The sequence below is a fragment of the Cylas formicarius genome, unplaced genomic scaffold (assembly GCF_029955315.1).
Source record: "Cylas formicarius isolate icCylForm1 unplaced genomic scaffold, icCylForm1.1 PGA_scaffold_2__14_contigs__length_35257938, whole genome shotgun sequence".
NCBI lineage: Eukaryota > Metazoa > Arthropoda > Insecta > Coleoptera > Brentidae > Cylas > Cylas formicarius.
This window is the reverse complement of record NW_026844319.1, coordinates 22,403,743-22,421,180: the sequence shown is the minus strand read 5'-3', so window position 1 is coordinate 22,421,180 and position 17,438 is coordinate 22,403,743. Positions and strand designations below refer to the sequence as shown.

Below are 17,438 nucleotides of genomic sequence, written 5' to 3'. Positions count from 1 at the left end.
GTCAAAACCATCCAGTAAGTTTTACACCATCAACCCAAACATGTCAATTAATCGGTCAGTTGTTCCAGTCAGAGCGATTAATAAAAAGTTGCAAACCACTGAATCTAAACTGTAAACTCTAGTCGCTTATCTCATCCACCTTCTTTTTATCGGCGAATCCATCAAAAATACATCGTGCTACAAAATAAAGCTGATTTCAAGCAGCTTTCTCAATTTTTACAATAAAAGTGTTGTAAAATTTGATTGCGCCAATAGGTCAATGACCTTGTCTTCCGTCTGCAATAATATCTACACCACTGAACTCGTCTTGTCGACGTTTGATGATCTCAAATAAGGACGCAGGTTTCAGTACCGTAAGCATGGGTTCTACATAGAACCTTAAAGGAATTCTTGGAGTTAATTACATTCTTTAATTGTGTTTGTGTCCGCGCTTGTTGCGGTTAACAAAGTTAGCCCTTGTTTACACAACGATAAAAAAAGTTTCGCTCCCTTGGGTCACGAACTTCAAATGAAGCAACCCTTAAGTGTTCGGCCTCGACTTCAGAAAGAAATGCAACCAAATATTTACCGAAAATAAACAATAAGCTTATCTTCACATGATTTGAGATAAGCTCTGCAATTAAATCCAACCGTTTCGTTAATCAGTAAACGACATCTTAGCAAATATTTGTGTTTTGAATTGTTTGTATTAGTAAACAACACAAGACGATTCGATATTTTATATAAACTTTTGATTTGAATGATAAAATTGTGTTATTCCTTAACCCCGACGGTTAAATTGAATGTATTTCCTTCGTTCGTTGCTAGATCCGCACCAATATATTATTAAACGGTTGCGGAAAAGAGATGGAGAGATATTATATATTATATAAATTTAAAAAAATGTTAGTAATGACGAGTTTCATGTCCAACATTTAACTGTCACGATTTTAATTGACACTAAAAAGCGCCTTCGTGATTAATTTATTCTTTTGAAATATGAACAAGAAAAAATGAACGTCCTTCATGAGGAATTAAATGTACCTACATTATATACTATACTAGATTTTAAACAATGTTAACATTTGTATTGAATAATTAATAACTTAAAAAAATCAAATGTAAATTTTTAAACCAATTTTGTTCTAAAATTCAAAAACTATCTGAATATAACCTAATAATAACCTGCTTCATAACAAAAATTAGTAAAACTTAACACTAGTCAAAGTAGCACATTGTTAATTTAGAAATTTACATTTTGTTATTTTTATTTAATAAAGCTGTTAAAAAAAGGCATATGAGTGATCAAATTTGAGTATTACAATATTTTATTAAAAGCTTTGATATATGTTAAATGAAACAATAGGTAAACAAATCAACGATTTATATCGCATCGTCGAATAAATAACAGCGACCAGATAGTCTATGACCCATGATAGAGCGTTATTATTTATCTGACGACCAACTTGTCTGGTTTTTAGTTGCATGGGTCTCGTGTAAGTAGTGCCTTGTGGTAAACGGTCACTATTAACGTTTAAGCAGGCGTTCGCCATAATCTCGCGTAAGTTGATTGTCCATTGCTATTCAGATTATTTACATTTATCAGCAAATACGATATAATATTCTCTCAGACCTAAGGCAACAAACAATTTTAAAATTTTATGTCGTGCCTAAATTTTACCATAATCATAGAATTTTAATCAATTCAATTTTTATACCGCATGAACGTTTAAATTTTTGTAAGCCAATGACTGAAAAGAACTTGGTTTGCATAATAATACACCGTACGTTTACTCCGTACGTTTACTCCTATCCCCAAAACAATTAATCTAATGTTCCACTGTTATCAATTAATGTTGCGGAACCTAATATTAATTGTCTGGATGCACAGGTATTTAAGAATCATTTAATACTATTAATAATTGTGTATTATTCATAAAAAAAGTATAAGCTATATATTGTTCTGTTGTGATCGGAATGAATTTAAATGTTTTCCCAAAAGAACCTTCAAAATATGAATTTGGACATAGATTTCTCTGAACCAGTTTCCGGACCTTCATCCTTTTCGTGTACAGCTGCAAACATGTGAAGTATGGCACGCAAAGCAGAAAACTTTTGCACATAATCATTTGTACCCAATGATAAAATATCTTGCTATCTATGGTTACAGAGTTGAACACAGGACAATGTCCTTAAAGCTGTTCAATCAAGGTTTCAATTGTCCCTTGGTTCCGGTGCCGGGGTCGCTATTTTGGGATACAAAGCAATATGTTTCATATAATGGAGGCGTTTTCTGATATGTTCGAAGTACCCAAAGGGTCTAATCTTGTTCTTTTACATTTCTCGATCTTCTTTAATGAAGTTGCCCAGCTGTTTACATGCCTGTATTAGTAATAGTATTTTCTATTACTGGTGTTGATAACTCAATCAGCCTCCAAATGCAACTTAACTTTCAGAAATGGTGTAGTCAGTTTAAGTGTTTCCAAATGTAAAGTTTTGCGTTTTATTGCATGTTGAAATCTGCTAAGAGGATGTGGAGACTTATCACAAATTGTTTTGCTTTCTCGATTCTACACAATCGCTCAATTTCATACAACTCAATGATTAGATCTTGACTAGAGTCTGCGTGCATAATATAGTGTCCAAGTTATAAGATTCACATTGATGCTCTAGAAAAAGTAGAGCAGCTTTTTATTAGAGTCTCGCGATTTCCAAATTTCAACATTACGTTTTATGTGAATATATGTATTCGTAATTTATATAAAAAGAATCGCCGCTTTATATAAAGAGTATAAATTACAATAAAATTAGTGAATATTGTGATATATGTTCAACGTATCCAGCGTAAGCCAGACAGACTAAGAAAGAAATTATTCTATTATTATTTGTCCTTATGTTTAAGAATGTTTGGTTACTCGTCATGAATTCTACACTTATCTATATCAACAATAAACTGATGTTTGGAGGGAGGCGTGTTTAACGTTGAAAACTGTTCTATAATGTGAAAAGTCCTTGTAAGGATCCATTTTTATATCAACGCAATTATATTTATATTACGATAATGTATACATATTTATAGTATTAAACAAAATATTAATCAAATTAATTAATTAAATTAATAATAAAAAAAATGTGGTGTTGACTCTGGCAGTCAATAATATAAGGACAGTTTGTATAAATTGCAAAAATTAGAAAATTTAAGGCAATTCTATAAAGATGGTGGTATCAACTAGATTATTTTAATTTTTCAATTCCTCGAAAAAGACCAGCCTCACCTCCCTCCTTCCTTTCCTTTTTCAGAAAGAACTATACAAGGGTTATTCACATATATCATTATTACTACGGAGTCGAAAATTTAAAAAAAATACGCGATAGGTGTCAGAAATGGCCGCGTCATGGATACTCTTGTCTACCGTGGCACTAGTTTTCGCATCATGTGAATCTTCGACTGCCACGAGGGCCACAACGACCACCCCAAAGCCGAAAATAAAAAATTGTGGATATAAGGTAGGCGACATGACAGAAATCGACTATAAACATTATCGTCTATTTTTGGTTCTGTACTTCAGGCATGTCAATCGCCAAAAGAAGGATACATCAATGTTCATATCGTGCCTCACACTCACGACGACGTCGGTTGGCTGAAAACTGTCGATCAGTATTATTACGGCAGTACGTTCGATTTCTATGTTCAGTAAACCATAGATAATTATAAAAAAATCAAATTTTAGGTAGCTCGAATTACCAGAAAGCGGGCGTGCAATACATTCTAGACACCGTCGTCGATTCCCTCAGGAAAGATAAAAACAGAAAGTAAGCAATTTAACCAAAGAGTGCGGTCCATTCCAAATACCCTTCAATTTTGTTTGTGAGTTGCAAAACGTGTGACGTAAATATCAATATTTTCCGAATGTTAATTGCCATTCGTAATGAACAAAGGTTCTTGAAGTTATACGGAAGCTTAGATTATTCGTATAGTAATTACGAAGCTTCGAAATTTTATTTTTAACATATTTTTGAAACGTACCTGATTAGATTTCAATTTCCTTTCCAACTTTTATTTTAGTCAATCGTGTAGGCTAACCTGATATGCATCACTTATTATGCGAATTTTTTTGCCTACATTTATGATTTCAAAAATGTTAATGAAAGAAGTATAAATGCCTTAGTAATAATAATAACTTTTTCTTCAATATTTTAGGCTAGCAATGAAATATACGGATTGCATCAAGAAAAGTACTCTTGCGGCGTCACTATATTTCAGTCTTCACGTCAAACGTTAAAAGGTGTTAAATATGAATTAATCAAACAAATCTTGGCCTCAAAAAGCATATTTTTTTTAAGTACATTTACTATGGAGATTTCGGAAAAAAACCGGGCGACCATCTTGGAAATAAGAGAATATATCCCGCAGTCTTCTTTAGCCACTTTAGGGATACACCTGGTTCGCCTACGACGAATAGTTTCCGAGATACAAAACTTTGCATTTCTATTTGGTCACCTTCTACAGATCTTTGGGCACGCACTGATAACTGATAGGAAACCGTTTTTTATGAAAAGAACGTGTGCACTAAAATATACAAAAACTGCAGACAGAAAAGTGTCACAAAAATTGTTAATAATCCTAATAATGTTTTTATATAAAAAAACAACAAGAAACGAAAATTACTCCATTTAAATGTGATTTTCGAAATAAATGTGGTAAACGGCATTTGAGTCACGAGTTTATTTGCCACAACTCAAGAGAGCGCTTAACAAACTAGACGAACATTTTTAATTTTTTGAGAAACAGGTACTTTTCTTTAAGAAAGAAAGTTAAAAGTTTACAAAAAATATAAAGGAATATGCAAATCACGATTTAAAAAATTAATAGATCTACCCACACTTTTCTCATGGACCATGTCACCACTTTTGGTCTACCTCGATAAACGCGTACTCGTTTCTGCAGGTTTATCTACGTCGAAACCGCCTTCTTTTGGAAATGGTGGATCAAGCAGCACGACATTATAAAGAGTCGCGTGAGGAAACTCGTCAACTCCGGTCAATTGGAGTTTATTGGCGGCGGTTGGAGTATGAACGATGAAGCTACTACTCATTATCAGTCGATCATCGATCAGATGACTTGGGGTTTGAGGTAAGCAATGGACCTAAAATCTTGAAAGCAACATTTGACATCATCTCCGTCTATAGGAAACTAAACGAATCTTTTGGTGAATGCGGTCACCCCAAAATAGGTTGGCAAATTGACCCGTTCGGTCACAGCAGAGAAATGGCTTCTATATTCGCCCAGCTCGGTTTTGACGGCGTGCTCCTTGGCAGAATCGATACGGATGAGAAGGGATACCGGATGCAGACTAAAACGGCCGAAATGGTGTGGCGAGGCAGCAATAGTTTAGGTACCAGAATAGAATTTAGAAAGTGGCATGGCCACCTGTAGGGGATGCTTTTAGGGGAAGCCAGCGACATTTTTACCGGCGTCATGTACAACACGTACTCGCCGCCCCCAGGGTTTTGCTTTGATATTTTATGTTCCGATGAGCCTATTATCGACGACAGAAAAAGTTTTGAATATAACGTAGACCAGAGAGTAAGAGCGCTCAACGGGCAAGTATTCACCACCTACGTGATGTTGTCTTAATAGGTCGATGACTTCTTGGAGTATGCAAAAAACGTCTCGAGTGTGTACGCTACCGACAACATCATCATCACTATGGGGGAAGACTTCAACTACCAAGACGCCGAGGCATGGTTTACCAATTTGGACAAGCTTATATAGTTAGTCAAAGAAATAATAATGATTTGTGGTTCGTTATCCTCAGATATTTACTTCAGCTACACCAATCTCAGGCAAACGAACGGCTCTAAGTTCAACCTGTTTTACTCGACTCCGTCGTGCTACGTCAAAGCGATACACGACGAAACCAACGGGAAGAAAGATTTTCTCCTGAAACAAGACGACTTCTTCCCGTACGCCTCAGACAGACATTCTTTCTGGACCGGCTACTTCACGTCGAGACCCACGATCAAAAAATTCGAAAGGGAAGGTAATAACTTTCTGCAGGTGTGCAAACAGCTCTACGCGCTGACCGACCTGGGACCCGAAGATCGCGTCGACCTGAACGTCATGAGAGAAGCGATGGGGACGATGCAGCATCACGACGCTATCACCGGAACGGAGAAGCAACACGTGGCTGAAGACTATGCTAGAAGGCTTCAACGAGGCATCGACGATTGCGAAATAATCGCAGATGCAGCTTTGAAGTAAGTACGAACCGGAGTCTAAAAAAAATTTTACCTACCAAAACCGTTTTAGTAAACTTAAAACGTCACTAGCAAGAGAAACTCCCAAACTGAATTTCACCACGTGCCCACTGGTAAACGTAAGTCAGTGCGCGTTCACCGAAACAGAAACGACATTCGTGGTGACGGTTTACAATCCGCTGAGCAGGCCGGTTACTAAGTTCTTGCGTCTACCCGTCACTGGACAGGCGTACTCAGTCAAAGATCCCGATGGTGAGTTTGCTCGAGTCTCGTCGATATTTATTCCGTTCTTTCCTTTCAGGTAACGATCTCGTTACTCAAATTATGCCTATCGCGGAACCCATCCTCAAAATTCCGGGAAGAGAAAGCAATGCCGTTGTGGAACTCATCTTCATGGCGGAAAACATCGCGCCTCTAGGTTTCAAGTCTTATTTCGTTCAAAATGTTAGCGGTGATCACAAATTAAAACCAAAACGACTATCTCAAACGGGATTCAAGGTAAAATGGGCTCCCTCATGGTTACATTCTACGCCTTTTGCTTTAGGACTCTGCAGAGTTTACGTTTGACGAAAGTACGGGCCTTCTCGATGGCATACTTGTAAACGACATACTCTTGCCAGTAGACCAGACGTTTATGCTATACGAGGGCTACGTGGGAGACAACGAAAAACCCGAGAATCGTTCTTCTGGTGCTTACATCTTCAGACCTACGACGAACTATTCGCAAAAAGTCTCGAGCGCTGTTGATTATCAGGTCTTTACGGGTGAACTGGTATCCGAAATTCATCAAACTTTCAACGAATGGATCAGTCAAGTGATTAGGGTCAACGCCCGGGACAAATACGTCGAGTTTGATTGGCTGGTGGGACCGATACCCACGGAGTAAGTAAACCAGAAGTATTTTCTTGCTTATCCATTCACGTTATATTGAAGCGAACCCAACGGTAAAGAAGTGATAACGACGTTCCAAACTCAAATACCAACCGAGGAATTCTTCTACACCGACTCTAATGCGAGAGAGATGCTGCGCAGAAAGCGAAACTTTAGACCCACATGGGATGTTACGTTGGAAGAACCGGTATCGGGAAACTATTATCCGGTAACGTCGAAAATTGCTATCAGGAATGATAGCACGAATGTGGAGTTTGCCGTTCTTACCGACAGAGCGCAAGGAGGAAGCAGTTTGTTGGACGGCCAAATCGAGCTGATGGTACATCGTCGTTGCTTGCATGACGACGCGTTTGGGGTGGGGGAGGCTTTGAACGAAACTGCTTTCGGAAAGGGGTTGGTGGCCAGGGGATCGCATTATGTAACAGTAGGAAATATTTCGTCTTCAGGTAGGTATGTTCGGCGGGAATAGATGTCAAATGTATTACCGGCGACGTTGTTTTAGAAAAAACTATTAGGGCTATCGAGAAGGATATAGCCCAACGGAAGTTGCTAGACAGTTGGGTATTTTTGTCGTCTCCGAGCGGGCTAACGTACGAGGAATATAAGCAGAATTATGTGACTCAATACTCTGGGCTGAAGCAGGCTCTACCGGATAACGTCCAAATACTGACTTTGGAACCATGGCAAGGATTTACGTTCCTGCTGAGGCTCGAACACGTGTTTGAAATAGGCGAGGATCCACTACTGTCTAAACCAGTCACCGTCAAACTGAAGGTATAGTTCGATTGACTTTTACTGGCGCGAACCTCAATAATTTATGTTGATGTTTAGCTTACTCTCTTTTATTTTCATTCTTCGTAAAATGACACTGAAAGTATTCCATGAATTAACAACTTTTTACACTCGTTTTCAAATTTTACCTGATTATCACTTTAATGATTATAAATGGATTATTACGTAATTTTGGTGGCCGTAGTTCAAATCCAAAATTTTAGATTTAGCAAAGCCGTGTTGTTTTGTTGTGTTGACGTTAGGTTAAAACGTTTTTTTTTTTTTGGTTTTTTGTTTATAAAAAAAAAACCTTTTTATAGTGAACAAAAATGTAATTGGTATAGTTTTTAAATACACTTGGCGTGAGTCATTAACTTTATAGAGAAATGGAAAAGAAATTAAAATGCGAAATTCCTAGCCGACAGAAAACAATAGTCCAACAAATTCATGTTTCATATTTTAAAATTAACAAAAAAAAAACCCAGAACCTCTCCCAGCACCACTAGGTCGTTATTAATCTGAAACCGTATTCATTATTCAGTGTTTTTCAATTTAAGAAACTGGAAATCAAATCTATACAAATACTATTAGTTATTACCAAATCAGATGTTATGAATAGGTTGAGAATTAGAAACAAATCACAACCAAAACTAACCAGAACTAAATGGCAATTGATTAAACGCATATTTTTGTGATATTTATGAAAAGATAAATTGATCGTACAATATGCACGAATTTTTCAAATTTTCGATGAAATGGCCGCTCTCGTTTTTAGGACCTCTTCACTGCATTCGAAATAACGTCTCTCTGGGAAACGACACTGGGCGCTAACGAATGGTTAAAAGATAATGAACGTTTGAAGTTTAAGACGAACGGCACCATGGAAGAATTAATATCCTGTGAATACTACAATTTCAACGATAACGAGACGTTTACGCGAAATTTGATGCACGAGACGGGGGCGTATGGGAAAATGGAGAGGAAAAGGGAAGTTGTAATATACGCGGACGATTACACGGAAGACTTTGAGGTGGTTTTGGCTCCGATGCAAATTCGTACCTTTATAATTGATATAAAAAAACACTAAATTTATAACAAGTGGTTTGTAATATAACAAAAATAAACGAATTTTCGTTTATTCTTTTAGGAAGGTTTAATAAATATAGTTTTAGAAACGTTAAAAGATAAAATGAAACTGTTTTATTTTTGGATGTCGTACATTTCCGGCCATGAATTATTTAACTTTAGATAAGAAAAGTCCGTCGTTGGGCAGAAAAAATAACGATATTCGATAACGATAACATCCCCGGTCTTAGTGCTGAACATACCAAGTCGAAAACAATATTATCGGAGATCGATTCGTTATTCTATCTGTCAAAATCTCAAAAGCTGTTTAAATAATACGAGTGGTGTAATTTCGAAAAAATGAAAAACAATTCATCACAGTTCTTTATTCGCTACCGATTCAAGAAGCAGAAATTTGGTAATTGACATGAATATTCCCGTTTTTATTTTTTATTGCCTTGTTCCTGGTCTGGTCGGTTCACTACAAGATGATACTGCACGTTGCGGCTACAATGTAAGTAAAGCTGCTAAGTTTCTTTGCCTCAAATCGATATGAATTTATAAACGATATTTTTCGAAAGTATTTTTGTGAGAAATATTTAATGGTGAACTCCCCACTGCCATCCATTTTTCAAAATTGGCAAAAGATATTTATAAAATTGCCTATAACTTTTTTATTTACGACAATTTTCAATACTCATCAAATTATTATTAAGGCACGTTTTTGAGTCAAGTGGATAGGAGTACTTAGATTTCTCTTTTCCGTATTCTTTATTGCAGACGGATAATGAAGAATATCTGTCAATAGTTTCCAGTTATGATCTTTTAATAATAAAAATCGTCAAAAGTAAAGATCGCATAAAATTAATATTTCTTTTCTAAATATTTTTTTTTATAAAACTAAAATAGTTTTTTCAACTGCCAACTGTTAACAACTGGAGTATTTTAACAGAAAAAAACAATCTCTGAACTGAATACAACAAACCTGATTTTTTAGATTTATTGAATAGTACAAACTGCATGAAAAAATCTGCACTACAGGCCGCGATATAAAGCATTTTTCATTTTTTTATTTTTAATAATATTTGGTTTACACAAATCATTATTAGGTCACGTTTTTGAGTCAAACGCAGAGAGGTCTTCAGATTATTTCCATAATTCTTCATTTTCCCAGAAATTGAGGTATGAAAATGTCATAGCCATCTAAGGTGTATCAATTTTAAACCATCTGTATGGTATCCGTTATTAAAATTGGCGAAGATATGATATTCTTTGTTTTGTGTATAAGTACATAGGCCGTTCATGTGTAGCTGTCAATGACACGAATGTAAATAATATAAAATGTCTTTTTGGACTTTCCTACCGCCCACTAAATAAAAATCGACCATAGAAATGTCATCCAACAAAAGAGGGCTTTATTAATGTACACCTGGTGCCCCACTCCCACGATGACGTCGGTTGGTTGAAGACGGTGGATCAATATTATTACGGAAGTGAGTTTGAAGACGTAGAGGAGCACCGACACTCAATCAGCATTCGTTTTAGGCCAAGACTCCATCCAAGTGGCTGGAGTGCAATATATCATCGACACTGTCACCGAAGCGCTGCGAAAAGACTCAGACAGGAGGTTCATCCAAGTTGAGACCGCGTTCTTTTCGAAATGGTACACGAAGCAGTCCGCGGACACCCAAGCCGTCGTAAAACAGATCGTTACCGACGGACAACTGGAATTCGTTGGAGGGGCTTGGAGCATGAACGATGAAGCCACTACTCACTACCAGTCAATTATAGACCAGTTTAGCTGGGGACTTAAGTATGGTGCGCTATTTCAGATAACTAGATAGTGGATGGATCATTTTCAGGCAACTGAACGATACATTTGGAAAATGCGGTCACCCCAAAGCTGGGTGGCAGATCGACCCTTTCGGCCACAGCAAAGAAATGGCATCATTGTTCGCCCAAATAGGTTACGATGCTTTCATCCTCGCGAGAACTGATTTTCAGGATCGACAGCTTAGAGAATCGACCAAGACTAACCATATGGTGTGGCGAGGAAACGTCGACTTAGGTGCGACCAGCTAAATCTTTCTCGATTCCCTTAACTTTGGCTGTTTTTTGCTAGGGGAATCAACCGATATTTTTACACATATATTGTACCACGATCGCTACGGTTCGCCAGATTGGTTTTGCTTCGACTCGCTATGCACTGATCCCCCATTCATAGACGACCCCGAAAGCTACGACTATAACGTGGATCAAAAGGTAAAAAGGTCTTCGATAAGACTTAGCCATTCAATCGTCCTTCATTTTCATTGCTATAGTTAAGCACACTTGACCATTACGCTTTGATTATATAATCTCAGAGCATGTCGGTCTGTTTTGACGACCGCGGTATCCCATTGGTTGATCCAGTCACGTGACTTTAATTACAATACCAAAAAAACTTCTTGTACCTTAAACAAACCGCGATGGTTTCCATAGACGTAGGTGAAAGCAGCAGCCAATATAGTTTACGTCTCTACTTTAGTTTTCATTTCATAGTTCTGTGTGTTACGGAAACTTAGTGATTTTGGTTAGGCGTTACTTATATTTCGAAATACATAATCTAAGTGTTACCGCACGTTTACAAATTTGGATTTTTGCGTTAGCTGGAGTTATTTTTCGACGAAATCGCACAGCGCGTCGATGTATCGCCCACGGACCACATTCTCATACCTATAGGTGCAGATTTCACTTTCCAGAACGCGGAAAAGTCGTTCACCAACATCGACCGGCTGATTTAGTGAGTTCTTTTACTCGAGCGATGGTGGGGGAAAGTTTAGGTTTCCGCGTTTGGATTTTAGCCAAGCCAACATCAAGCAATCTAACGGCTCGCGATACAATCTTCTTTACTCAACCCCATCGTGTTACGCGCGGTCTATATCCGAAGATGAGGTTGGAAAACTAGGTTTCCCAATGAAACGGGACGACTTTTTTCCCTACGGTACAGGACCGGAAGCATACTGGACCGGTTATTACACCTCCCGTCCAACGTTCAAAAGATTGGAGAGGATAGGCAACAACTTCTTGCAAGTGTGCAAGCAGCTTAGTGCGTTAAGCTCCTTCGAATACGACGACGAAATCGACGAACTCAGGTCTGCAATGGGAATTTTACAACATCACGACGCCATAACGGGGACTGAGAAACAACATGTGGCGAACGACTATATAAGGCACCTTCAGAAAGGTATTGATAGGTGCCAACAAGTGACGACGTCTTCGCTAAAGTGAGTAACGCTGCGCCTGTGAGTGAGCAGAGAGCTCCAATCTTACGACACGTGACGTCGGCACCTTTGAATGTGACCTTGCTTTCGTCTTGATCGTTTCATTTGATGTTTATACCCGTTATAGAGATATTTATTTTTCAAATATTGGAACGTCCATTACCTTTTTTTAATAATAACTCATTTATTTTGTTACTATTTTAATAATAATAGTGTAGATCGAGGCGTAGATAAAAAGTCATTTACATCTTTTAAGCAAAGGATTGCATGAATGCATGAATGCAGCAATGAATTTAATACAAGAACCTTCCCGATTAGTATCTTTAAAGAAGTAGAATACAGTTATACTTGCCTGAACATGACATCCGCGATAAGCACACGACGTTGCTGGCATAATTGCACCAATATTACATAAAAATAAAATAAAATTTGGTAGGGCGAATTATTCAGTGCTGCTTGGTAAACTATGTCGCGAAGGTATAACAGGTAGACTTCTGGGGGATCGCCGTCAGATTTTTAAACTTGGAAAATACTTGTCGGAGCCTTTTCCAGTTACTTCAGGGGTGCCTCAGGGCTCTCACTTAGGGCCGCTATTCCTTCTCATATTTATCAATGATATAGCTGTATGTTTTCATAATTCTTATTACATTCTTTTTGGCGACGAGCTAAAGGTCTTCTCGTTATCGGAACTCGTAATGATCAGGTTCGTTTACAGGAGGATTTAGAACGGTTGGATCGATGATGTCACTGGGGTGGTATGGATCCCAATCTCTCAAAATGCCTAAGTATACGAATATACTTGGATGGATGGAAACCTAAAAGCGGTATTAAAGACCTTGGCGTACTCTTCTAAAACAATCATGTGTCCAACATAATTTAAGAGACTTATATGGGCTTTGTTAAAAAGAGGTCGGGATTAGATTTTCAATTTTCACTTGGAATATGCTTTATCTCTATGGAATCCTGATTATCAATATCATATTCGTCGAATCCAACAAGTTCAGCACCGTTTTATAGCTTTTAAGTTGGGTGTCGACTTAAACAACATCGATTATGTGGCCCTGAAAACTCATTAGGTTTAAAAACCTGTAAAGTTCGTCGTGAAGAAGCCGACCTGACGTTGCTATTCAAACTTATTAATTCCAGCTGTTTTTGTCCCTCCATTCTGCCTAAATAGTACATTTTTGGTACCATTTATTCACCGCAAGGGCAGCCCGGCTGTCCAATGACAACGAGCATTTGGACATTTTCACTACTGAGGATAGCTTTAGGAATCAGATTAGTTATTTATTTTCCCTTCTTAGCTTGTGAGATTGTAGCCTAGGCTTTTACTTTTGTATCAGAGTGTAATTTAACTGTGCATTTCCCCTAAGTTTTATGTAAAAATGGACTCTGTCCGTAAAATTAATAATAAATAAAAAAGATCAGAATCCACACTAATAAGCACCTTTCGACAACATGAGATAAGCTCCCGGACTAATAAACAAACGGGCGACTCCGCGCTTTTTGACGTTTATATCCGTGACCTACGATCATGCGCTTAGAAAACTGGCTTGGCTACTGTCGCCTCTCGCTAGATTGTATCTCTCTGTCGTCGAACCTTCCCCTAGAGAGAACGCTCAGTCATAAAGTTTTCCGTTTATTAATCAAATTTTAGCAAATTATCTGGTGTTGCGAATGAAGGGAATTTCGAAACATGTTTCCTGACCAATGTGAGTCAATGTGCAACAACGGAGCGCCTTGATGATTTTGTAGTGACGGTCTACAATCCTCTGAGCAGACCTGTTACGAAATATGTTAGATTGCCTGTTACGGGCACCAACTACACCGTAAGAAACGGTAAAGGTGACGGTCTTGCTGTTCAATTGAACCCGATTCCGGACGAGGTATTAGTGACTCCCGGACGAGACAGCAACGCGACTTTGGAATTAATATTCGTTGCCGAGGATATCCCTGCTTTGGGTTTCAAGAAATATTACGTTTCGAAATCAAACGGCAGCAACGTCGTCCAAGCTGGCCGTACTAATTCTATTGATTACGAGGTAAGAGAGCGATTAGGCACATTTTTTATTTTACTTTATCTCCAATTTGAAGCGTGCGCATCTGGTAGAGAAAAACATCCGCTTATTAATCTATAAAGTGTCAGGAATAACGTTAAAAATTTATAGTTTTGGCCCAAGAAAAATGATTCACTATAAAAGTGTACTTCACCACATACTATTTGATTATAGAGCAGTAGACCTTGCACAAACTAAAAATGTTGGGTTCAAAATACCAAGGTCACAAATTATGTCACTACCCGTTTTTTAGGAATAAAGTGACAAAAGGGTGAAAGAACTGCAAAAAATTCCTGTTGTTCAGTAGGATATTCACTACAGTAATCATCAACAGGCATCAATAGCGGATACATACAAATAATCTTTTTTTAATATTTATTAAAGCTTTCGCTTAATTTTAGGCATCAAATGGAATTAAGAAAAATGTGCAGTTGTCCACCGAATGACATACATCGCATATATAGTCGATAAAGCTCAATGGATTACAAAAAATTACAGAGACTTCTTCCGAATCTTTTCTAATAACTCATATACTCTATACTCACTATACATCAAAATAGGGTTTTTCGTTTTTCCTTAACACTTAATTCGTTTCATTGACAAAAAAGATGAATACCAATAGCAGATTTTTCTTGCAACATTCATGGCTACATTCTGAAATGATATGACATTATTGTCATGGCTGTAAAAATATTTTTAGGTAGAACTTTACGTGGTAAAAAAAAATCAGAATCGCAATCGCGGGAAAGTTATTTATTTTTTTACATAGCACAGGATACAGATCTTTTTCGATTTCACAATTTAGTGTAAATTAGTGTGCGTTCTTTTTTTTCTTTTGGTAGATGAAATAAACAAAAATTAAGTCCTTTTCATCTTCACTTTTTTTAGTTTTTTTTTTCTTTATATTAGGACATAGTCCCGTTTTTTTTTTGTTTGGTACGCAATGCGAATTTCAGCACTTGGAAGTGGCGCTCGATGAATCTGCTGGTATCGTGTCGTGGATAAACTTCGACGGCTTCAATTTGTCGATATCCCAAGATTACTACAAGTATCCTGGCAGATCGTATGCCGCAAATACCGACAACTCGCGTTCCTCCGGAGCTTATATTTTTCAGCCGGCAGGGGAAATACAAAAAGTGTCTGATAAAACCGCGTTTAAAACATACGTGGGCGAACTGGTATCGGAAATTCACCAAACTTTCAGCGATTACGTCAGTCAGGTAATCAGAATTTACTCCCTAGAAAACTTCGTGGAGTTTGAATGGCTCGTTGGACCCCTCGATCAGCTGTAAGTTACAAATTGATTTTATTTTCATGGAGAGAAACAAGAAAATTTTTCGTCGAAGGTCTCTTCAGCCGGGCGGGTACGAAGTCGTCAGCGTCTTTACGACCGATTTAAGCACGAACTCTACCTTCTACACGGATTCGAACGGCAAACAAATGTCGAAGAGGATAAAAAATTTTCGACCCACTTTCAAATGGTCGATCGACGATTCCGTTGCTCCCAACTACTATCCCGTTACATCGAAAATTCTCATAAGAGATCCAGAAAAAGAGGCACAATTAACAGTCCTAAACGATAGACCACAAGGTGGCTCTAGTGTCCGCGATGGGGAATTGGAACTCATGGTATACGCCTTCAAAAAACACCCAAATAGCACAAAAAGTTCTGAAGACGTTCGTTTGCAATACATTGAGATATTTATTGAGATTAGGTTCATAAGGAGAAAACATTAAAATAACCAAATTTTCATTCATTTACTCAAACCAATAAAGATTAATGTACATAACGTTTAACTGAAAAACTTTTTAAAATTTATATTGATTAAAAACTGATTGCAGCAGTGAATGTGTAGATTTAAACGCCTAGTCTTTAAAATATCTTTCAATGATCTTCATTCAACATAACCACTGATCTAAACAAAACGCCTTTAGACTGTTGGTGCCATTTTAGGATATACATCCAATTTTCTAGTTTTGTGACAGGTCCACAGACTTTGTGTCAGTGACGATGGTCTAGGAGTGGCAGAAGCATTAATCGAAACTGCTTTCGATAAAAGATTGGTAGTTAGAGGTTCCCATTACGTTGTAGCGGGAAAGATAGGTGGCGCCATCACTGAGCTGGAGAAGGACATAACCCATAGAAAGCACTTAGATTCTTGGATATTTCTCTCGTCAACCGACGACCTTAGCTTTGAAAATTATATCGACCAGCACCTGATGGAGTTTTCCGGGTTGAGTAAGTCGCTGCCCTCGAACGTACGCATTCTCACTCTGGAGCCATGGAGAGAAATGGTTTTTCTGTTACGACTAGAACACATCTTCGACGTGAGCGACGCCTCCAACTTCAGTCAAACAGTGACTGTTGACTTGAAGGTGATTGGTGACCAACGCCATCCTATCACCGTCTTATTATTTGGATTGTAGGACGTTTTTTCGACATTTGACATTTACTCGCTAAGAGAAACGACGATAGGCGCCAACAATTGGGCTGAAGATAACGAGAGGCTCCAGTTTGCTCTAAATGGAACCTTAGAGGAGTTAGTTGACGAAAGCGGATTATCGGATTATGAAAAACACGCCAAGAAATTATGGGAGTTTGACGAATCGGTTAACATGGCGTTTGAAGCACAGTTGCTCCAAGACGATTTGGATAATTTACAAGTCGTTTTAACTCCGGGCCAGATTCGCACGTTTGCGATAGAAATCAACTCAAAATCAGGTTACTGATGACCTGCCCTTCACTACCTCTAAACGGCTTCCAATCAATTGCAACGTTCAAAAATTAAATGATTAATTTAACTAATTTTGGTGTTTCATTTTTGCAAGGTTTTGGGCTACAATAAATTTTAACTGACAAGGAAAGACTGGCGTCAACCTTGCGCCAGCAAAGCACTTCCCTTATATGCATAGCAAACTAATAGAAGGGCTTAATTTAGTGAAATACACAGGATTTTTTTATGTTCAAAACAGATTATCTTTTAATGATCGTACTAGATGTTGAAGGACTCTAGACGTCGTGCAATTTTCATGCAAATATTGCCTACTAACAAATTGCAAGAAATTTAGCAGATTGAATTGGCAATATTGTTTTTACAAATTTGTAGGTGTAAATCGACCCAATTTGTTTCCTTAAAATTTTGTGTTTCAC

General features: G+C 37.7%; 2 protein-coding genes across 3 annotated transcripts; both read left to right on the top strand.

The window, feature by feature from the left end:
• The first annotated feature begins 1,447 nt into the window (after window positions 1-1,447).
• On the top strand, window positions 1,448-9,077 carry LOC132698215 (lysosomal alpha-mannosidase-like). Of its 2 annotated transcripts, none has more exons than XM_060664168.1 (15): window positions 1,448-1,540; window positions 3,355-3,486; window positions 3,549-3,651; window positions 3,711-3,792; window positions 4,928-5,113; window positions 5,170-5,375; window positions 5,430-5,566; window positions 5,621-5,754; window positions 5,812-6,240; window positions 6,293-6,492; window positions 6,542-6,738; window positions 6,785-7,122; window positions 7,174-7,577; window positions 7,634-7,905; window positions 8,678-9,077. In XM_060664168.1, the coding sequence occupies exons 2-15, from the start codon at window positions 3,364-3,366 to the stop codon at window positions 8,987-8,989; spliced, it is 3,123 nt and encodes a 1,040-aa protein (XP_060520151.1). In that variant the 5' UTR covers window positions 1,448-1,540; window positions 3,355-3,363; the 3' UTR covers window positions 8,990-9,077. The 2 variants fall into 2 exon arrangements, with proteins under 2 accessions (XP_060520151.1, XP_060520149.1); XM_060664166.1 differs by having other exon boundaries at window positions 3,280-3,486.
• A 245-nt stretch (window positions 9,078-9,322) lies between these two features.
• LOC132697912 (lysosomal alpha-mannosidase-like) lies at window positions 9,323-17,058 on the top strand. Its single transcript, XM_060663671.1, has 12 exons — window positions 9,323-9,481; window positions 10,358-10,460; window positions 10,513-10,780; window positions 10,830-11,035; window positions 11,090-11,229; window positions 11,616-11,749; window positions 11,811-12,233; window positions 13,888-14,272; window positions 15,244-15,575; window positions 15,634-15,916; window positions 16,274-16,663; window positions 16,715-17,058. Exons 1-12 carry the CDS (start codon window positions 9,395-9,397, stop codon window positions 17,015-17,017), a joined length of 3,054 nt encoding a protein of 1,017 aa, XP_060519654.1. The 5' UTR covers window positions 9,323-9,394; the 3' UTR covers window positions 17,018-17,058.
• Window positions 17,059-17,438: the final 380 nt, after the last annotated feature.